The sequence below is a fragment of the Pelecanus crispus genome, chromosome Z, assembly GCF_030463565.1.
Source record: "Pelecanus crispus isolate bPelCri1 chromosome Z, bPelCri1.pri, whole genome shotgun sequence".
Lineage (NCBI taxonomy): Eukaryota > Metazoa > Chordata > Aves > Pelecaniformes > Pelecanidae > Pelecanus > Pelecanus crispus.
Window position 1 is genome coordinate 11,838,545 of NC_134676.1, and position 23,046 is coordinate 11,861,590.

The window sequence follows — 23,046 nt, forward strand, 5'->3', positions numbered from 1 at the left end:
CCCTGGTTGCGTCGGGTGAAATTAAGCAGGACAGACCCACAGGGCAGGGGAGATGTGAGGCTGAGGTGGGAGAGCACGGCCAGCAGGTCAGGAGGAGGCCAGACAATGGAAACCCAAAATTAGAGCAGTTTAAGCCTCCCTGGAATTGCACCCTAACACCTGAGCAAGCATTTTGCAGGGGTAAAATACAAAACTAAACCTGCCCTCGGGAGCCATTTTCCACAGCAAATGGGCACTTGGGCATAACAGCAGAAACTGAAATGATGAGAGAGGTGACGAGACACTTTCACAGAATCATAGAATAGTTTAGGTTGGAAAAGACCTTTAAGATCATCCAGTCCAACCATTAACCTAACATTACCAACTCCACCACTAAAACAATTAAGGGTCGAGTAGCAACCCCACACCTCCTGGCTTGGTGGCTGGATTATTTATAATGAAAGTAAAAACTAGGAATCATTAAGATTGGAAAGGACCTCTAAGATCATCATTCCAACCATCAACCCAACACCACCATGCCCAATAAACCATGTCCCCAAGTGCCACGTCTACCTGTTTTTTGAACTCTTCTGGGGACGGTGACTCCACCACCTCTCTGGGCAGCCTGTTCCAATGCTTGACTACCCTTTCCGTAAAGAAATTTTTCCTAATATCCAATCTAAACCTCCCTTGGCGCAGCTTGAGCCCATTTCCTCTCGTCCTATTGTTCTCTACTTGGGAGAAGAGCCCAACACCCACCTCGCTACAACCTCCTTTCAGGTAGTTGTAGAGAGCAGCAAGGTCTCCCCTCAGACTCCCCTTTCCCCGGGACTCTCCAGGGCCGAAGAGAGGAAGAGCCTGGAGTTATGCTAGCAGTCTGCAGTGAGGAACTCAAACAGGGGCAATCATGGTGCATGACTTAAAAACCAAATGGGATCAGAACAAAAATCAACACAGGAATCTCAGGCAAGCAGTCCTCAGCTCTTTGCAGAGGGGAAAGAAACAAAAGGTTTCATAGCACCAAGTAATGCCACACAGTAGTTCAGGGCAGTAAGGAATCCCAGCTCCCATCAAAACTGCAGGTGGAATGTAGCTGAGATGTGGCCAGGCACCATGGTCACTGTCCTCCACCTCTGCCCACAAAGAACAAAATACAATATCTCCCGACTGCGAGCAGTCAAGGGCAGGTTTGGGGTAGCTCACTTGCAGCATGAAGTCCCACACAGAACACCAAGGTCAAGAGGGAGGTAAGCACCAAACGTGGGATCACAGATGCCATCAGCTGCAGTGCCTGGGAACCCTTCAAGGTGACATAACCCCCAGCACAAACACAGGCACCAGTGAGTTAAGCCACCTCCCAGAAGAGTTTGTTGCCTGAGAAGGGTTTCAGGCAGCTCTTCCCAGGCACCAGAGCTCACACCAAGGCCACTCCTGCAGTTGGGACAGCTACTCCAGGCTCCCCTTTCCTCCTGACCAGATCCAATACAGGGATGAGCCAATGCTCTGTCACGACATCCTGCTGCACCTCATCCTGCTGCACCTCAACCGTTCACAATCAACAGCCAGCATCTGGCAGCACAAGCTCAGAAGAGATCAGGAGCCTCAGCTCCTACAGCCCAGCCCAAGGGGACACCGACAGGATGAGACCCTGAGTGCAGAGTTTCTTGATCATGGACACAACTCTCCCTGTGCCCACCCCCCCAACAAGCTAAGCCTGCTTCAGGCTGTACAAGGCAGCCCAGAGTGCTCCCCGCTGCCCTTCGCAGGCCTGAGAAAGACCAGGAAAATGGAAGCGTAGGGCAAGAGGGGCCCCACTGCAGAGCAACCAACTGACTTGATAGAGGAGCAGCTGCCACCGAGACCCCAGAAACCACCTTATGCATAACCATATGCACTTTGATTCCAGCGTGAAAACTGAGCACACAAAGAGAAGTGGTGACTGCAGGACCTTCCCTCGCCTCTCTCCCCACCCTCCCCTCCTCAACAGGTCCCTTCCCGTGAGTCACTGTCTCTGCACAGGCAAGGTGACACCTTGCCAGCCACGGAGGCCAACCAGCTGCACAGTGGGGACAGTTGTCAGGAAAGTAGCAGCAAGACCCCCGGCCGGTGTTTCGGGAGGGGCACTTCAGGACTTTTGCTTCTTGGGCTCCTGCAGCAGACTCCTCCCGCTGCCAACAGACGCCCAGCGAGAGCTCGGACCTCCGCTGCTGAGAAACACAGTCGCAATGAGTGGGGAACAGTTGGCTCCGGTCCTTTTGTGCAGCACTGAGGCAGGGAGCTGGGGATAATCCCTGACTGCTGTCGGCAGGCACTCGCTGCTGGCGGCTCGTGTAACCCTCCCAGCACCGGGGGGCCAGGGAGACAACCACAGCCTCGGCCGACGAGCAGGTTGGGTTCCCCACATCTCCGACGCTACCTGAGCTGAAGCTGGCCGAACCAGGTGCTGACGGCACAGTCCACGCGCATCACCAGGGAGATCCCTAGCAGAAGGCAGATGCTGCTCACCACAAAGCCCAGCGACTCAAAGAGGAACCTGCAGGCACAACAGACACAGTAAGGATATCACAGCCAGCATGCCTGCAAAGACAGGCTGCTGCCCTCTCTCCCAGGAGACTGATTTTCCTGACAGTGAGAGGCTGGTAGCACCCCAGATCCTAAAACCTGAATCACATTCACTCCTCAGCAGTTGCCACCTGCAACCCGGAAGCCGAGCATGCCTGTCGTTTAGAGGCTGTTCAGGACAACACCCAGGTGGGATTTTAAATCCCTCAGAGGCCAAGGCCACCCCACACTCCTACTAACCCAAAGGTTTGATAGTTTACCATTTCTGGATTGTCGTGGTTTAGCCCCAGCCAGCAACTAAGCACCACGCAGCCGCTCGCTCACTCCCCCTACCCCGATGGGATGGGGGAGAGAATTGGAGGAGTAAGAGTGAGAAACACTCCTGGGCTGAGATAAGAACAGTTTAATAATTGAAATAAAGTAAAATAGTAATGTTAATAGTAACAGTATAATAATGATAATAATAATAATGATACACGAAGCAAGTGATGCACAATGCAATTGCTCACCACCCGCCGACCGATACCCAGACAGTTCCCGAGCAGCGATCGCTGCTCCCCGGCCAACCCCCCCCAGTTTATATACTGAGCATGACGTCATATGGTATGGAATAGCCCTTTGGTCAGTTTGGATCAACTATTCTGGCTGTGCCCCCTCCCAGTTTCTTGTGCGCCTGGCAGAGCATGGGAAGCTGAAAAAGTCCTTGACTAGCATAAGCAGTACTCAGCAACAACTACAAACATCAGCCTGTTATCAACATTCTTCTCCTACTAAATCCAAAACACAGCACTATGCCTGCTGTTAGGAAGAAAATTAACTCTATCCCAGCCGAAACCAGGACAGGATTTACCATTTCTGGTCTGGTATCCCTGCCTTTGACTCTCTGCCCTGAATATTCTTAGCTTCCAGGTGGGCTCTGTATGTTCTTGGAAATCAAGATAAGGAGAAATTTCTAGGCTCTATCTCAAGTCCAGCTTCTGAACTTAAGGAAGAATTAGTTAAGGACAGTCCTACAGCCTCTGCTAGGTCAGAAGTCAGAAGATCAATCACAGGATCTCTTCCAACATTACTGTCTACAAACTCTAGTCAAGACGTCAGGGATATGAGCCCTACACCAGCATCAGAGCAACTCCTGAGACTTACTTTGGGGCAAAGACCTTCCAGACCATGAGGTGCCTCCTGAGGATCATAGCTGCACAAACACAGGCCAGAAGCTGTGGAGGAGATCAGGAAAAACAAGTTACAAGCGACTCTGGAGAGACCTCCTGGGCATTCGGTTCACATCTGAAGGTGGTACTGAACTGCACACACCTGAGAGGCTGGTACAGCGCACACCAGCAATAAGCATCCCAAAAAGGACTCCCTTCCATTGTATCCTCAAGATAGGAAACACAAGCAGCTCGAGGTACATGCAGGCCCTCCTGGGGCCAGGCTGGGACAGCACAGAGGAGGGCTCAAACTATGGCTAACCAGATCTAATACTTCACTGAGAGGGGCACTCCTGCTCTCCTGCTGCAGGGCCTGCCCCCTCCCTTGCACTGTCTCTGGTCTGACCACACAGGAGAATGATTTGAAGGGCTAAACCCCAGAAAGCTATCTGCTTCTATCATGGGACTAAATTTCTGGTATTTCGCTCCCTGTATCACCACAGCACAGGATCAGATGAAAACCAGAGCTGGTGCAGAACAGGTAGGCATGGTCAGGAAGAGGGCAAGCAGGATTACAACCCTGTAGTTTCTGAACAGACGTTGCCACTCTGGGCAGACGGGTATGAAAAGCAGCCTAATCCATACTGCAGCTTCTGTGCTGGAGCCCTTCCCAAAGCACAGAGCAAACGGCATGGCTGAGAAGAGGACCTGTGCAGCTGCTCTTCCACCTGCAACCAGACATATCACCCCTGGGCCTGTCTGTGCCCTGGCTGACTCCTTTCTCTCATCAGAGTGCTCCACGGTTCTCACAGCACACCAACTTCCTTTTGGACAGGCTTCCCCACAGCCCTCCCGCCTCTGTCCGTACCTGTGTCCCAAGAACAAAGAGGTACTTCAGCCCCAGCTGCAGCAGAGCAGCGGAGAACTTCTCTGGGGACTCCCGCAGCCTCATCTCCATCATGTGCTCCTCCACCTCAGGCAGCTCCTCCCGGGGCTCCTTCTTGGGCTTCCTCTTCTGTGAGCTGGGCATCTCACACACAAAGGGCCAAAGCAGGAGCAGAGGGCAGCCGACTACCTCAAGGACAAAGGCACATGAAGTTACTGGAGCCCAGGAGGTGAGGAGCAGTCTAGGCTCTGCCATGAAGCCCTGGACATGCAGGATGTGTATACCCCAGCTCCAGTTTGCTGGTCAGGCACAACTGCATGGAGGCTGCAGGCCACAGGCAGCTCTGTGGCCCCAGAACAGCGAGGATGATGCTGTTCAGCTGGTGCCAGAGCCTTCATCACCTCGTGATTAGCATGCAGGCCTCCAGACGAGGCAAAGCAGTAAGCCATGTCTACTCAGGCACAACAGCCCAGAAGAAATTGATTTACCTGCAAAGAGGATATGGGAGGCAAAGGTGTTGGCGCCCACCAGGACAGCAGGCAGGAGGTTCGTGCTGTGGTCAAGGTGGAAGCCCACAAAGGCTGCGTTCCAGTGGATGGCCGGGAAGATGGGCTGGTGGCCTGTGGAATAGAAGAACTGGGAAGCAGCAAGGAGCCAGGAGATGACTGCGTACCAGGGCACTGAAAAAGGCTCTGAGAGATTTTGACATAGAGAGAGAGAGGGAGAAAGATCAGCATCACAGAACAAGACAGATCCACAGTCAAAAAAAGCCTGTTGGGTTTTCTTCCAGGTTCCCTTTCCACGCTCTCTCTTCTGACAGACAGAAACCAGTCAGGCTCCCACCAGAGGACAGGGCAAGGGGCCAGGCATATTCCCTCTGCTGCCCACCCTGCTACGGGGCTGTCAGCAGCAGTGGGGTTCAGTGGCTGCTGGCACCCTGGGGAGAAGGGATGGGTGTAGAGCCCCCTTCCCTGACACAAGAGACTCCTCCTCCTCTCATGTTGCATCCCTGCTGCATGCATCTCTCTTCTGTTAGAGGATGTGAGCAGCATTAAAAAAGCTAGGAGGATCCTTGGAGGATCAGTGCACCACCATTCCCAAGAGCAGAGACCAGGCTCTGCTTCTCCCACTGGAAATAAGACAAGGTCGCTGCAGATAAGGCCCAGGTCACACATCCAGAGGATGCTCTACTAAGCCCTGACTCACCAGCATCTCCAGCAAGGCCTCTGGCACGTGTGTGGATGTGCAGCAGCATGAAGGCCTCCAGGAAGAGGAGAAGGAAGGCAAGGCTCAGCCGTTCACTGTGCAGAAGCATCAAGAGGAAGCCCAGCAGGGTGAGTGCTATGACCAGGGCTGCCGAATACACGCTGCCCAGCCCGTACGCTGCAACAGTGGCCTTGCAGCTGCCCTGCTCCAGGCGGCTCTTCTGAGATTCCTGCATCCTCTTGTAGATCTGAGGGATGACGTGGAGGAAGTTGACTTCAGAACTGGGAGCCCCCAGGTAGGGAGTGACAATGGATCCTGCCGGCTCCCGTGTGTCCTTTGCGAACACTGTCATGGGATTGCACAGCAGGAGCAGCAGCCCCACGAACGCTAGTCCATAGACAGCCCAAGGAAAGGCAACAACTGCCACCTCCACCAGCTCCTGCAGCTTGCCGAGAGAGTCATCAGCGCTGGAGGCGACGGCCCAGTAGCAGGCAATGCAGAGGACCACCAGTGGGAAACCCCAGCGCACAAAGAGCACGAGGGGGTCCGAGCTGTTCAGGTTGCCGTAGTGTCGCAGCCAGCTCCGCACTGCATAGACCAGCCCAGCCAGCAAGGCCACGCACAGGAGGTAGAAGAGGTTCTTGGCCCGTGTGTTTCTCAGGCTGGCAAGTGGGGAGAGGAAAAGAGAGGGCCGGCACTGAGGGATTTCTTCACGGCACTGGTGGAAGAAACTGGAGACGCGCACACAGACCAGGAGCATGGCCACGAGGCACAGCAGGTACCAGATCTCCCTCCGGTAAGAAGAAAAGCCAAGGAGCTGCTGCCTGGGGCCTTCTGGCACAGTCAGGCGACCGTCCCAGTGGAGCTTCCCTACTAGCAACATCACCAGCGAGGCCAGCAGGAATGGGGCCACCCGGGCCTCGGCCACCACAAAACTATCGGAGAACATAGCTCCGCAGCGGAAGAGGAGAATACCCATGGGGAAGGCCAGCCCCAGCCACGCTCGCAGCCTCTGCCTCAGGCCAACGCTGGCCAAGGGTGGCTGATTGCCTGCCAAACGAGCTCGCTTGGGATGCCCGCCCCACCAGTGCCAGAAAAAACCCAGTTGAGAAGCTGCAGCTGCCCATGACAGCACCAGGAGGAGATCCAGCCCCTCCTGGGTGAATGCACGGGCCAGCCCAAGCAGAACAGCCACCACCAAGCCCCAAAGCAGTGGGTACAGGAGGCAGCTGCGATAGAAAGAGTCCGATGCTGCGGCCAGCTCTGAGGCCACGTAGCAGAGCAAGCAGGAAGCAGCGATGAGGGTGCAGCCCCCCACCATACGCAGGGGATGGAAGCGGGCCCAGGACCGGGTGCACACAGCCCGTGCCTCCCGCAGGTAGAGCTGGAAGCGACCAATGAGGCTTCCCAGCCTGGACTCCAGCTCCGGAGGCACCAGCGTCGCTCCCTGCACCTGGGCCAAGAGCTGAGTGTGCTCCTCCACAGCGCTGGAGAAGAGCTCCTGCAGGTGCTGGAGCTGCTCTGCTGGCAGGTCCTGAGCCACCAGCGAGTAGGAGTGCAGGAAGCGGTCCACCTGTGGGAGAGGGGACACAGGGTCAGACAGTGGCACTGGGACCACTGGGAACGGGATTCACTGCCATCTTCCTCATTCAGCCCCTTCAGAACAGAAACAGCCCCAATCTGTCAACCTCTGCCAGGACAGATCTGTCCCCAGCAACATCATCCAGGGCTGGTCACCCAAATTCAGGATGTGCCTGGCAGGAAACACAATCCTTCTGCCAAAGTGGCATCCCTTTCAAGTGACATATCTGTCCCAACAGCCACACTGGCTCCTCTCAGTTCTTCACCTGCAGGTGCACCTCTGGTAGCACTGTGCATGGCTAAGGGCTTTTTTGCAGAGTCTTTGGTAACAATGAGGCAAACTTCCCCCAGAACTTCAAGTCATTACTAGCTATTAATCTGCACCTGGTGTTGACTTTTACATTGTTTGTCTGAGGACAGACATCAAATTAAAAAGCTTACAGAGGATCGAACTAAACTGCTCCCTCTTCTTCAATACAGGCACATTAACTCACTGTACCATACGCTAAGGAGAACTCATGCTACTTCCCACTTGTGGTGGTACATCTCCCCCCGCTGCCTCTGTTTTTCTGTTCTGTTTTTCCCCTTCACTTCAGCCGCTTTACAATCTCAGGAATTCCAGGCCGCTGCTTTTGTGTAGCAAGTTGGTCAGTTAAGCACCCCTTAATTGTACCAGAAACTCCTACATGGCTGGAGCAGAGCGCGGCTCTGTTCTTATCAAGATTCATATTATGGCTAACGAGGGGAACGAGAACAAACAGCTACCCCTGACAGCCTTGAAACAGAGTGGTATCATCGCTGCTGGAATTCCAACAACAAGCCGACCCAAATTGTGGCTCGGATGGAAATTTACTGGTGATTAAAGTCAATCATCTCACAATCCTATAAACGGCAGTCCTAAGCGAGGTCCTTAGAGCTCTCCTGGACTGCCGCGGGCTGCACCAGCGTCTCCCTCTGATCGAAACGTCTCTCAGAGTCAGCGAACACTAGCAGACTCCGAAAGTCTGCTGCCACCAGAACTCCATTGCCGGAGATCGACAACGGAGCCTGGGCTGCTGATATTCTTCACTCCTCGAGACTCTACTCTCGCCTGTTGAGAAATGCCAAGGCATTAGACGTGAGTATTTCACTAAACTCGAGGGGAATTTTTAACAGGTATACTATTTTCATATATGCATTTATATTTGTGAGTGTGCATGCATGAATCAATTTAAGTAGTTTGTAGATGTATGATTTAATTTTAAAGGGAGTTTTACACTGCTGTATTATTCTTATAGCTTTACTCTCATAAACCGTTGACCAAGTCTGAGACTAAGAGTGGGCCCAGCCGCACCTAGGCTCCTCTCTGAGAAGGAGTTTAGAAAGCAAGGGGGTCCATTCTGAACCTCGTGACTCAACGGGAGGATTTCCGTATCCCCTACATACGATTTCTCTCTCTCTCTCTCTCTCTCTCTCATATAACGCAATTTGCTTTATACACTTTTCCTATGTACTAGATATACATGTGATGATATAGATATGGTGATGACAAGGTCGAGTGCTTCTGGGTGAGGATGAGGGGGGAAGGCCAGCAAGGCGGACGTCCTGTGCGAGTCTGCTATAGACCACCCAACCAGGATGTAGAGATAGATGAAGTGTTCTATAAGCGGCTGGCAGAAGTCTCGCAATCACTAGCCCTTATTCTCGTGGGGGACTTCAACTTGCCGGACATCTGCTGGAAATACAACACAGCAGAGAGGCAACAGACTCAAAAGTTCCTAGAGTGTGTGAAGGATAACTTTCTTTCTACCAGGGGAGGTGCCTTGCTTTGACCTGCTGTTTACTAACAGAGAAGGACTTGTGGGAGATGTTGTGGTCGGAGGCTGTCTTGGGCTTAGCGACTGCGATATGATAGAGTTCTCAATTCCGGGCGATGTAAAGAGCAGGGGCAGCAAAACTGTTAGCATGGACTTCCGGAGGGCAGACTTTGGCCTCTTCAGGACGCTGGTTGGGAAAGTCCCTTGGGAGGCAGTCCTGAAAGGCCAAGGGGTCCAGGAAGGCTGGGCCTTCTTCAAGAAGGAAGTCTTAAAGGCGCAGGAGCAGGCTGTTCCCGTGTGCCGTAAGACAAACCGGCGGGGAAAACGACCGGCCTGGCTGAATAGGGAGCTTTTGCGGGGACTCAGGGAAAAAAGGAGAGTCTACTGCCTTTGGAAGAAGGGGCAGGCAACTCAGGAGGAGTACAGGGATCTTGTTAGGTCCTGCAGGGAGGAAATTAGAAAGGCAAAAGCCCAGCAAGAACTCAATCTGGCCAATGCTGTAAAAGATAATAAAAAATGCTTTTATAAGTACATCAGCAATAAAAGGAGAGCCAAGGAGGATCTCCATCCTTTCCTGGATGTGGGGGGGAACATTGTCACCGAGGACAAGGAAAAGGCTGAGGTACTTAACGCCTTCTTTGCCTCTGTGTTTAACAGCCAGACCAGTCATCCCCAGGGTACTCAGCCCCCTGAACTGGAAGATAGGGATGGGGACCAGAATGGAGCCCTCATAGTCCAGGAGGAAGCAGTTAATGACCTGCTATGCCACCTGGACACTCACAAGTCTATGGGGCCAGATGGGATCCACCCAAGAGTACTGAGGGAGCTGGCAGAGGAGCTTGCTAAGCCACTCTCCATCATCTACCAGCAGTCCTGGTTAACAGGGGAGGTCCCTGATGACTGGAGGCTTGCCAATGTGATGCCCATCTACAAGAAGGGCCGGAAGGAGGACCCAGGGAACTACAGGCCTGTCAGCCTGACCTCAGTGCCGGGAAAGATTATGGAGCAGTTCATATTGAGTGAACTCAACAGGCAAGTGCAGATCAACCAGGGGATCAGGCCCAGCCAGCATGGGTTCATGAAAGGCAGGTCCTGCTTGACCAACCTGATCTCTTTTTATGACCTGGTGACCCGCCTGGTGGATGAAGGAAAGGCTGTGGACGTCATCTACCTGGACTTTAGCAGAGCCTTTGACACAGTCTCCCATAATATTCTCCTTGGGAAGCTGGCAGCTCATGGCTTGGACGCGCGTAGTCTTCGCTGGGTAAAAAACTGGTTGGCTGGCCGAGCCCAGAGAGTTGTGGTGAATGGAGTTAACTCCAGTTGGCGGCCAGTCACGAGCGGTGTTCCCCAGGGCTCTGTTTTGGGGCCAGTCTTGTTTAATATCTTTATCAACGATCTGGATGAGGGGATTGAGTGCACCCTCAGTAAGTTTGCAGATGACACCAAACTGGGTGGGAGTGTTGATCTGCTCGAGGGTAGGATGGCCCTGCAGAGGGACCTGGACAGGCTGGAGCGATGGGCCAAGGCCAACTGTATGAGGTTTAACAAGGTCAAGTGCCAGGTCCTGCACTTCGGTCACAACAACCCCATGCAACGCTACAGGCTTGGGGAAGAGTGGCTGGAAAGCTGCTTGGCCAAAAAGGACCTGGGGGTGTTGGTCGACAGCCGGCTGAACATGAGCCAGCAGTGTGCCCTGGTGGCCAAGAAGGCCAACAGCATCCTGGCTTGTATCAGCAATAGTGTGGCCAGCAGGAGCAGGGAGGTGATTGTCCCCCTGTACTCAGCACTGGTGAGGCCGCACCTGGAATACTGTGTCCAGTTTTGGGCCCCTCAGTACAAGAAGGACATTGAGGTGCTGGAGCGTGTTCAGAGAAGGGCAACAAGGCTGGTGAAGGGTCTGGAGCACAGGTCTTATGAGGAGCAGCTGAGGGAACTGGGATTGTTTAGCCTAGAGAAGAGGAGGCTGAGGGGAGACCTTATTGCTCTCTACAACTACCTGAAAGGAGGTTGTAGTGAGGTGGGTGTTGGGCTCTTCTCCCAAGTACTTAGCGATAGGACGAGAGGAAATGGGCTCAAGCTGCGCCAGGGGAGGTTTAGGTTGGATATTAGGAAAAATTTCTTCACAGAAAGGGTAGTCAAGCATTGGAACAGGCTGCCCAGAGAGGTGGTGGAGTCCCCATCCCTGGAAGTGTTCAAAAAACAGGTAGATGTGGCACTTTGGGACATGGTTTAGTCTAGTCTACCCTTGATTGGTTTAGTGTGGACTTGGTAGTGTAGGTTAATGATTGGACTGGGTGATCTTAAAGGTCTTTTCCAAGCTAAATGATTCTATTCTATGATTCTACATATATTATCCTTATCCATATAAACCTGTCCTCGTTTCAGCTGGGATAGAGTTAATTTTCTTCCTAGTAGCAGGCACAGTACTGTGTTTTGGATTTAGTAGGAGAAGAATGTTGATAACACGCTGATGTTTTTAGTTGTTGCTAAGTACTACTTATGCTAGTCAAGGACTTTTCAGCTTCCCATGCTCTGCCAGGTGCACAAGAAACTGGGAGGGGGCACAGCCAGAATAGTTGATCCAAACTGACCAAAGGGCTATTCCATACCATATGATGTCATGCTCAGTATAGAAACTGGGGGGGGTTGGCCGGGGAGCAGCAATTGCTGCTCAGGAACTGTCTGGGTATCGGTCAGCAGGTGGTGAGCAATTGCATTGTGCATCACTTGCTTTGTATATTAGTATTATTATTATTACTATTATATTGTTATTATTATCATTACTATTTTACTTTATTTCAATTACTAAACTGTTCTTCTCTCAACCCAGGAGTGTTTCTCACTCTTACTCCTCCAATTTTCTCTCCCATCCCATCGGGGTAGGCGGAGTGAGCGAGCAGCTGCGTGGTGCTGAGCTGCTGGCTGGGGCTAAACCACGACAAAACTATTGACCAAGCCTGAGACTAAGACTGGACCTAGCCGCACCTAGGCTCCTCTCTGAGAAGGAGTTTAGAAAACAAGGGGGTCTAGTCTAAACCTCGTGACTCAACGGGAGGGTCCCCCTTATTCCATATATACGCAATCCCTTTATGAATCATTCTAACTCAGTGTGATTTAAGTCTCTTTTATGCGCTTCTATGTAGTAATAGAGTGAACATTGCCACCTTCAAATCTGTAACTATATCACTGTTTTGATCAATTTTGTCTAATCACTTTATTAATCACTGATGACTGAGTGCTATTAAAAATATTATAATCAAATTCTGCGATTTGCTACAAGTAATTTCTATTACTAAATCAAACTGTGTAAAGTCACTCATTCATAGTGAATTGACATAATCAGCAGGATTCACAAACCTGCATTCGTGACAATGTGGCGTAGTTGGCAAGATGGCAAGCAGTGTCACTGCTTACTTAAAAGGTGCATGAAATAAATCCAAGTCCTAAATTCTCAGACGAATGGGCTTTTGATAACTGGGATAACTGGGGAGCAGTAGAAAAACAGCTAAAGGTGGCCAGAGGGAATATTAAAAACGGTAAAGGAAAAGGAATCATCTGTAAAATGCTAGCCACTTGCCTAGAAGCTGCCTGCAAAGACAAAAAAAGATCTAAGAGAAGGGAGCAGGATCTAAAGGACGAAATAGAAGGCAGGAAAGCAGCTGAATTAATACTGTCCCAATGAATTGAAGAACTACAGAAACAGTTGCAGAAAGAAAAGGAGGAAAAACAAAAATTGGCAGAAAAGGTTGAGATGATGGTCATGCAAGCTCCCAATTCCCTTGACATTGCACAAATTAGGAAACTAATTGTATCCCCTGAACAATGGGATGGAAACATCTGGGGTGACCCTGATGATAACGAAACGGGGAAAGATGATTCCTTATCTCCTCCAAATCCCCCTACATATGTAGCTAGGCCCATTATAAAATCAGAAGAAACTACTGGGCCTCGGGGTGGAGTAGGAAATTGTACCCGAAAAATAACACCATTTGATCCAATCCAAATGCCTGACCTACAAGAACGCTATGGCTTTAAGCCAGGTGAAACTGAAACTGAATATTTATGGAGAGTATGTTTAACTGGACAAGACAGAATTTTACTAAACGGCGATGAAGCCAGTGTATATTGGGGCCCTGGTGTCTTCTTAAATGCTGGCCCTGTGCCTCTGAATGATCCCCATTTGATAACTAGTAGACTGGCATACTGGGCTGGTGGAATTGATGTACGGAAGAGAGGAGAACCTCTAGTAATACCTATTAAATCCCTAAATGAACTTTCCGCAGCTATTACAAAAGCTGCCTGTATCCAGGCCATGTATGATTGCAGCATTTTTGACAGTCCCATATTAGCAATCGTGCATCATGAGATGCTAAAGCCATTAATTAAGAGAGCCCCTGCTATGCTCCAATCCTACCTTATTGCAAAATGAGATGAAATAAGGGGGAATGCAGAGTTCAATTCCCTATTAGACATGAGGGAGGTTGTCAATGGACAAGAAGGGGCCCTAGTGCGCAGAGATCTCTCCACCTGGGCAACACTGATGCATGACATTATAAAACATGGGCGAGAAGTGGGATGGAGTAATCAATCTGTTGAAACGGAAAATCCTAATCATAACATCAGACAAATTAAACAAACACCCCAAAATAGTTCCCAGGAACTGAAACATAAATTTTCGACCTAAGGTTTCAGAGGTGGAGAGCAACCAGGAAAACCGATTACGGTTAATTTACCACAAATTGGAAATGTGCCTGTGACTGACTACACCTCGTGGCACACTTGCTTGGAAAGCTATTGATAACAGCGGTACAAAACACAGAATTACTACTAGGTAGATTTATCCCGTATCATAAAAGGGGTAACCTGTTCGGACTCTCCCCGCCGAAACAGTTTTTTTCTCTTTTCTCTCTCTTTTGCAGCACCCTGCAGGATGGCGTATGGAAATGCTGTGTTCATGTTACTATTCCAAATCCTAATAACATTGCTCCTCTTAGCCTGTGATCAAAGATCTATCACCTACCCCCACTGCAACTGTTGAAGGCTAACTCTGAAACTTAGCTAACATCATAGCAGGAGCTGGCAAGTAAAAGACAGTTAATCATCCTTAATCAGAAGAACAAACATTCAGCATCCTTTAACCAAAGACATCCCAGAGCAACTAGACCTTGAAGAATTGCTAAGAAACTGATAAAAGGGAACATCCTACCCCAGCAGGTGCTGGAAAAACTGCACGATTGCTGAACAACAGTAATGGGAAAAGGTAATTCCGGCCAGGGGGATCACAACCACTGACTCAATTTAGGACCAAAAAGATTTGTGCCCCCCCGCATAAGGATCATGCATGCTAATTTACATAGCAAGCAAGGCTAATTAGAATATAGTTGACCAATAGCAGATAGCATGGTAATTACTAATCCTGTAAGTTTTGTGTATAAATAAGGCACAGAGAGAAAAAAATTTGATATCTCGAGTGAATGTGCGGATTGGATTGTTGCACACGGGATAACGAACTCCTTTGTGAAACAGCAGAATGAATCTCACATTGGTGAGAAAACTGTTGCAACATAGTGACCTGAATCAACTGCTGAAAAGAATTCAGATCAAGGGACAAAAAACCATCACTGGGAACATCTCTGGTGGGATACCTTATTCAGATGGTCACCAACTGCAACAGGAATTCTGAATCAACTATTGCATCCTATTGTAATCCTACTCATTTTTACTGTATTGTGTTTGCTATTGAATGTAGTCTTATAAATTAAAGTGTGGAAAATAGATAGACAACTAACATTGTTACCAACACCTCCTCGCATACATGAAACTGTTTAATCAAATTTAATAATTTAGTAGACCAACCAAAAATTTCCCTCAAAAATGATAATTGGAACATGGCATTGATCTGTTTATAGGCACAGAGGCAAGAGGCGACCACACCGCCACTCTGTGGGTGAGATGGATTGACTTCAGTCACGGGGTGGATTGTGGTGGTGCATCCCCCCCGCCGCCTCTGTTTTTCTGTTCTGTTTTTCCCCTTCACTTCAGCCGCTTTACAATCTCAGGAATTCCAGGCCGCTGCTTTTGTGTAGCGAGTTGGTCAGTTAAGCGCCCCTTAATTGTACCAGAAACTCCTACATGGCTGGAGCAGAGCGCGGCTCTGTTCTTATCAAGATTCATACTATGGCTAACGAGGGGAACGAGAACAAACAGCTACCCCTGACAGCCTTGAAACAGAGTGGTATCATCGCTGCTGGAATTCCAGCAACTACCGACCCAAATTGTGGCTCGGATGGAAATTTACTGGTGATTAAAGTCAATCATCTCACAATCCTATAAACGGCAGTCCTAAGCGAGGCCCTTTGAGCTCTCCTGGACTGCCGCGGGCTGCACCAGCGTCTCCCTCTGATCGAAACGTCTCTCAGAGTCAGCGAACGCTAGCAGATTCCCAAAGTCTGCTGCCACCAGAACTCCATTGCCGGAGATCGACAACGGAGCCTGGGGCTGCTGATATTCTTCACTCCTCGAGACTCTACTCTCGCCTGTTGAGAAATGCCAAGGCATTAGACGTGAGTATTTCACTAAACTCGAGGGGAATTTTTAACAGGTATACTATTTTCATATATGCATTTATATTTGTGAGTGTGCATGCATGAATCAATTTAAGTAGTTTGTAGATGTATGATTTAATTTTAAAGGGAGTTTTATACTGCTGTATTATTCTTATAGCTTTACTCTCATAAACCGTTGACCAAGTCTGAGACTAAGACTAGACCTAGCTGCACCTAGGCTCCTCTCTGAGAAGGAGTTTAGAAAGCAAGGGGGTCCATTCTGAACCTTGTGACTCAACAGGAGGGTCCCCCTTATTCCATATATACGCAATCCCTTTATGAATCATTCTAACTCAGTGTGATTTAAGTCTCTTTTATGCGCTTCTATGTAGTAATAGAGTGAACATTGCCACCTTCAAATCTGTAACTATATCACTGTTTTGATCAATTTTGTCTAATCACTTTATTAATCACTGATGACTGAGTGCTATTAAAAATATTATAATCAAATTCTGCGATTTGCTACAAGTAATTTCTATTACTAAATCAAACTGTGTAAAGTCACTCATTCATAGTGAATTGACATAATCAGCAGGATTCACAAACCTGTATTCGTGACACCACTTCAAGAGGACAGTAACAGAGGCAGCTATGATCCCGAAGTCATTAAAAAAGTCTTAGAGGGGCATTACCAGGGCAGGGCACCCGTGCAAATATCCAGCTGCTCAGCAGCACAGATGTGCTCAAGCCCTAAAACACACCAATACCTCCACATGCCTTCCAGTTGTCTCAGCGCAGGCAGAATCGGCCTGCCCCTGCCCATGAATGGCAAACATAGGCACCAACTCTCTCCCAGGCCTGCATGCCCTCCCTGGTATGCAAAAGCTTCTTCAACACCAACATGACTGAGCCAGAAACCTCCTCAGACAAATGAGTGCAAATATTTAAACAGGCAGGACTGGATAATGTTAATTCCTACTATATGATGATCGATATCCTCAGTAACTAATGGACAGTAACGTACACTATCATCTTTAAATGTCAAAGCACTCTGCTGCTCTTATAAATACACAGCAGAGAGGCTGAACATTGCCTTCCCATCAGCAGTTGTATCCTCTCCAGCTGCTCACTGACTTGCACCAATGGTCTCCAACTGGCACATCACAGGTTGCTTCCAGGCAACTGGGCCCAAAACAGAATCTGGTCTGGTTTGGATTCCTCCTTGAGAACCCCAGGGGTACAGCAGGGAGCTGGCTGGGGGCCGGAAGAGTTATTCTTGTGCTCCTAGCAATCCAGGGGTCCCTCAAAGGCAGGCCAGCATTTAGCTAGGACACATACTTTATAAAACGTGCGGCAAATCCAGTTCTGCAGCATGCCAAGAGCCACAACAGAGAGCCCTCACGTCCTCCCGAGGCTCTGGCTTGTGCTGGCACGTGGCCTGCTCCATTGCCTGGGCTTCTTTTATGCTTGGTGTAGTCACTTTCATTCAAACTTTGTCACTCAGCTGTTGGGGTTCTGTATTTCATTGCACTTGGTGTAAACTGTTCCTTCTCTATCCCACTTCACTGTCACCTGTTACACAGTGTTTCTTTTATTTAGTCCTTCATTACTGTTTTCCTTCTGTCACTGATCTAGAATAGCTTTTTAGCTAACATTGTTTCTCCTCCAAACCTGAAGCAGCACAAAAACATCCATTTGTACTCTTGAAACTCCATTAAAAAAACTTGCCCCTAGTCATTATCAGCCTTGAGGAACCAGCCTGCCCACCAGCTTCCCCAATAACCAAATCCACCTCTGACCATCTGGGACCACCCCTCATCCTGAAGCAAAGGCCACCTTCCTGGCCAGTACTTTCCACACCACAGCACTCACCACCGAGCGCTAAACAGGCATCTCTCATTTCTCTGTTGGGAAAATGATGCCACCTTTTACTGCAGCAAACACTGCAAGGAGGTAACTCTTCAAAATAACTTCCCCACGAAGATAACACCACGTCACTGCCCCACCTCCATCAAACAGAAGACGTATGCGTTTAAAAAGCCATTCCCCCTCCCCTCTGGTTCAATGGAGGGACCTATGGTAGGCCGTACCTGCTTGGCGTTGATGTGATAGACTGAGAGCTGCTGCAAGGCTGCGGACACAGCGTCGCCGTCCCTGGAGAACAGCTCCGCCATCACCTCCCCGATGTTACTGTAGGGTATGGGCACACCCAGCAGCAGGGCCACAGTGGGTACCAGGTTCACCTGGGGAACGGCCTCAGGCTCCTGGAGAGACAGGGGAGCAATCAGAAATTCAGAAAGAACACAGCAATGTGGCTTTTCAGTCGGGCTAGAGGATGGTGGGGAAGACATCCCTGTTCACAGGGGAATCTGGGGAAGCCAGGAGAGGGAAAAACACAGGGGAAGGCAGAGGCAGAGCTCTGCCCTCCCTGAGTGCCCTGCCGAGGGGAAGATGCCTGCTGGGAGCTGCAGTCCTTAGGTCTGGCCCTGGCTGTCTAACAGCTCACCTGTCCCCACTCAGACACCCCTTGCAGCTGGAGGGGCCCAAACATTGGTCCCAAACGTTTCAGTTACCTGCATCCTGTATCAGCCTTTCCATTCGTCTCTTGGGAAAGGTGACAGATTCCCCACCCCTCTCTGTCTAAACAATCCCAATCAAATCGTTACTCTCTGTAACCCCAGGATGCAGTTTTTGCCCCTGGATGCCACCTCAGGCAGTGGCAGCTAAGGATCAGCTTCTTCTCACCTCAGGAGGGCCAGTGCTGAATAGGGGTGTTTTGCTGTACACAAATAGTGCTGCGTTCACTTCCTTCTCGCTGTCGCCGCCATGGTCTCCGGTCTCTGTCATGCCGTGGTCCCCAGCCACCAGAAGAAGGGTGTCATTCCCCAGGTGATCCACCAAGGACCTGTCACCAGGATAAGGAAAGTCAACCCCTACCTGGGTGGGGTCCCAGGTAGCCCAGGTGGGAGAGGACATGTCCCCACCAAGCCTGCCAACATGACAGAGGTGAAGCCCACAAAAGGATCTGAACAAAACTACGTGCGGATGCAGAGCTGTAACAGCTGAGCCAGGGACCAGGGCAATGGATGCTTTAAAACCAAACTGAAAAATCAGAGCCCTGAGACAGAGAGGAGTGATCTCACTTAGGTCCTCAGTGAACAGTGGCTGGTTCCTCAGTGCCTTTAGGGTTCTTGACAAAATGCAATTCAGAAGAAAGGTTCCCAACAGGAACAAATTTTAGGCTGCTTCTGTTTGGGTCTTGTACATTGCATCATGTTGTGTGAACAATCTCTTACTTTTAAGGAAAAAAGAAGGGATTTGTCCCTGAGGGATGCAGTAGGTATCACACAATATATACTGTATTCTCAGGTGCAGGAGAGCAAGTTATCCACTCCTTCCAGCAACAAAAATTAAAGCAGTCCTAAGTCAAAAGCCGCAGCGTTTTGGGCTGAGGCAGGGATGCATGATCAGGATTTCTGGATCCTATTCTGCCATCTAACACAAAGGCACAACTCATGGGCCTGTGCAGTAAATGTAACATTCCCTAGCAATGGTTATCCAACTGCTTCTCAAACGTTAGCCAAACCTCAGTGTGACAATCTCCATTTTAAAGACAGGGAGAGTGAGGCTCAGCCGTACTCCAGCTGCATCATCACCTGTCTGAGAACCCAGGCTCCAAGACCTGAAGACAGCCTTACCTCTGAAACCAAACCTCTCGTCAACATGTGTCTACACAACCAAGACTGCCCCATAGCTGCTGCTGCTGGCCAAAGCCATTCTCTGTGTTAACAGGCACAGTAAGCGTTCCTTGTTGCCCTCTGCATCTGTAAATTCCCTGGGAAGACCCCACCAGCCTGGCTGAAGGAAGACGCCAGCTGGAAACCCCCACATCGCCGCGCTAGTCACCTGAGCATCTCATTCATCTGGGTGAGCTTCTTAGCCATTTCGGGATGGTCAGGTCCGTGTTTGTGCCCACAGTGGTCCACACCGAGGAAGTGAGCAATCAGCATGTCCCATTCACCACTGTCCACTGCAGAACAAGAGTAGCCTTGTCACATACTAGCCTGGGATTCAGGCACAGGCTCAAGATCCTCCTGCCAGAGCTTTCTGGTTGCCTCTGGAAACTGCTGTTTCTTCCCCTCCTGCCACTGTCACTCCCAGCTCTCAAGTGGATTGATGCAGGTTTTAACAGAGGCACACTTGGTCTGCAGGTGCCTGGGTGCAACACTGCAGAGAGCTCAATGCCCGCAAGCGCCCCAGTATCCATGGTTTTTGTACACCACTCCTCAGGAGAGGAATGGCCCAATGTCACCCAACTCACTTTGAAATATGCTTAACTCAAATTGCCATAAATGGAGCTAAAGTATGGGGATGCTCAGGAAAAGAACCCAGAACTCCAGTCCTTCCCTGGAGATATTTTAGGTCAGACTCACCAATGTGCCCCTCTGCATCCCACCCAGGACGTGGGCACGGCACACCAATGCTATCCCTAGCTAGAAAGTTACCCCAGCCTCTCCCCTCTGCTTCAGGGTCTCAACACATGAAAACCAATGTATTTGGAATTAAATGATAAACTGTGGCTCTCCCACAAGGCACAAGAACTTACCTGTGAAAGGCCACTACACCCTTGATTTACTTAAGATTCATACACAGATAAAGCATTCCCCTGAGCATTCCCCTCAGTGTTAGGACCTCAGGGAGGAGTCTGAAATCACCTAAAACTCACAAATCCATCTCCCACTTCACCTTCTTCCCAAGACTGAGAGCCACTGATACTCTGCTGAGAGCAGTGCTGTGCCCCAGCCTCCTGGCTGCACTGCTGGGTATTTCCTAGGGCACTGTGTGCCTGCCCAGGCAGCCATATGTCCGAAGTTAAGCTGCTCCTCCTGCTCCATCCCGGCAGTGTATTTCTAGGACAGATGTAGAAGTCTAACCTTGACCCATCAAGCTACACTCTTTTTTTTTTTATATAGAAACAGTTTACAGGCCCCAAAAGCTGGCTTATCTGAGGAAATCCAGCTAAAGCACTGTAATTCCCAAGCAGCAGTGTGTGACCACACAGTGCCACTCCTTAATAGAAAAAACCCTTCAGTCCCACCCCAAACTTGCAGTAGGACCCCCATATAACGTAAAGGGTTATACAGGCCCTGGGGGAAGAGCTGCTTACCAGCCGGGTAGAGATGCTGCAGGATCCCATCATCCACAGTGTGAAGATCCTTCACGTTAAAAGAAGGGAAGAAATACGAGCGGAAAAACTTCTTCGGGAAGAGTCCTTCCCAGGTATCATCCCCCATGAAGACCACTCTCCTTCCTGAGTCAGCAAGAAATAAATTAATGAGAGCAGGGAGGCCATGCAAGTCACGCTGTTACCTACACTGCTGCAAAGAGCCTGGGCAGATGCAGATCAGGGTCTGGGGCGCTGGCTCCTCTCCAACCCACACTCAAAAGCGACCTACAGTTAAAACGACCATCTGGCTGTAAATGAGTCTGAATATGGGGAATGACCAGCCCTGTTTCTAAGCCTCCAAGTGGCCTCCCCCACCAAATCCACGTGCACAACCTCACAACTTATTGTTGACCTCTGACACATCATCCCAGCAGAAAAAGCCGTGGGTTGAACAGGCCAGGAAGCAGGCAGGTACCCACCCATACTACCGCAGCACTTAGAAAGGTGCAACATGAAGCAGACAAACCCTCGCCCAAGACCTGCGACCCCACTGTAAAACACAAGGCAGTAGATGGCTGCTGATGGGGGTCAAGTAGAAGCTGCTCTGGCCGGGCTCTGGCTTCAAACACAATGGTGGCAGGTTTTCATATGCAGAAAAGAGAAGGCAAAAGCACTGACGTTTCCCACTGCCCTCGCTCTGCTTGCCCTGCCTGCCACCAGCCAGCCCTCCATGTTTCCGCAGAGCCTCTCCAGCCTGGGAGCAAGAACTGTTTCCTCTGAGGCTGCTACTTTGGTGCAGGGTCTGCCAGTGTTTTTCGTCTCAGATGATTTACCCGGTGTTTGCCCGCCTTGTTCGCATACAGGGGAGCGGACAACCCAGTCACACTGCCTCATCCCAGGTACTGGTATTTGTGCCACTCTGAGCCCTGGAAGGAAATCTTTCTGGGTAACACAAGTCTGTGTCCCGTTCCCCTTTCTCTGCTCCATCATCCCAACCTAACAGGCCCTTTACAGCTGCACTGAGCACACCCCAGCAGCACCAAACTACACAGAAAATGTGATAAGGTCGCTGCCTAACAGCCGCAGGCAGCTGGCCAGGCAGGCTTGCTGCCCGTGTGACACCCCCACAGCACACCTGGCACAGCTCCTCCCTTGTCGTGCGTCTCACCTGAACGCAAACACGACACGACTGACTGCCCTTGGCTTCACACAGCCAGTCCTGGTGGTGACCTTGTGACAGTCACCATCAGTACAGCCACTTTCACCTGCCTTCTCATCATCTTTGAAGATGATGAAGATGAAGCCATGGTCCCAGCCGCTTCTTACTCCCAGCACGAGATGGAGAGACCCTGCCTGCACGACAGCTCTGCCTGAGACAACTGTCATTTGAGTAGGGCAAAAGAATTAGCTGACAGGGTGGAGGTGTTGTAAGCAGTTCCCTTGCCAGGGAGAGAATAAAGGTCCCGTGTGAACGCTGGCCAGCCGTCTGCATGTGCCCCATCCCAGTGGGACGCCCCTGCCCACCTACCATTCTGCACCAGCTGCGCCAGCAAGTTGTCCTCCTGGATCGCGTAGGTGGCAAAGTTGCTGCCCACGTCGATGAAAGTGGGCAGCGAGCCGGTGGTGAGGCCCTTGATGCGCTGCATGGTGGCGGTGGGGGGATCGGCTCGGAAGCGGTAGAGGCGGGCATGGTGGGGCTGGGAGGTTGCGAGGTGGTGCAGGAAACTCAGCTTGTTCTCGTAGGGCAGCGGGCTGGCCTTGGCTGGGTTAAAGCGGGCAAACTCGAAACGGAGGGCATCGATGATGACAAGCACGGCCTTGGAGAAGCGCTGGGGCGCCCAGCAGGAGCCCGGCGGGAGGCTCTGCCTCTCCCAGGGCGGCGGCACAAGCGGGTCGGAGCAGGAACTGCTGCGGGCCAGCTCAATCCGGGTGAGCAGGAAGCCGCTCATGAAGAGCCCGATGCCAGCGAAAAAGAGAAGGCAGACCCAGGCCAGGAAGAGCAGCACCGGCCACCGCCGCATCCTAGCGGGAAGGGCAGGCAGGGTCAGACCCCGCGGCTCCGCCCGGGCCCGCCGGCAGCCAGCCCGGCCGCTGCCCCGGCACCCCTCCGGCCGCCTTCACCCGCTCCCCACCGCGCCGCTGCCGCCTTCACCCGCTCCCGGCCCCGCCAGCC

At 50.8% G+C, this 23,046-nt stretch overlaps 1 protein-coding gene across 1 annotated transcript; it reads right to left on the bottom strand.

Moving 5' to 3' along the window:
• Window positions 1-638: 638 nt before the first annotated feature.
• PIGO (phosphatidylinositol glycan anchor biosynthesis class O) lies at window positions 639-22,894 on the bottom strand. Its single transcript, XM_075726794.1, has 11 exons — window positions 22,402-22,894; window positions 20,874-21,017; window positions 19,613-19,736; window positions 18,452-18,611; window positions 17,797-17,970; window positions 5,782-7,354; window positions 5,064-5,267; window positions 4,558-4,760; window positions 3,685-3,755; window positions 2,396-2,512; window positions 639-2,186 (listed from the first exon to the last, which is right to left on the bottom strand). The coding sequence occupies exons 1-11, from the start codon at window positions 22,892-22,894 to the stop codon at window positions 2,105-2,107; spliced, it is 3,345 nt and encodes a 1,114-aa protein (XP_075582909.1). The 3' UTR covers window positions 639-2,104.
• Between the last annotated feature and the right edge of the window lie 152 nt (window positions 22,895-23,046).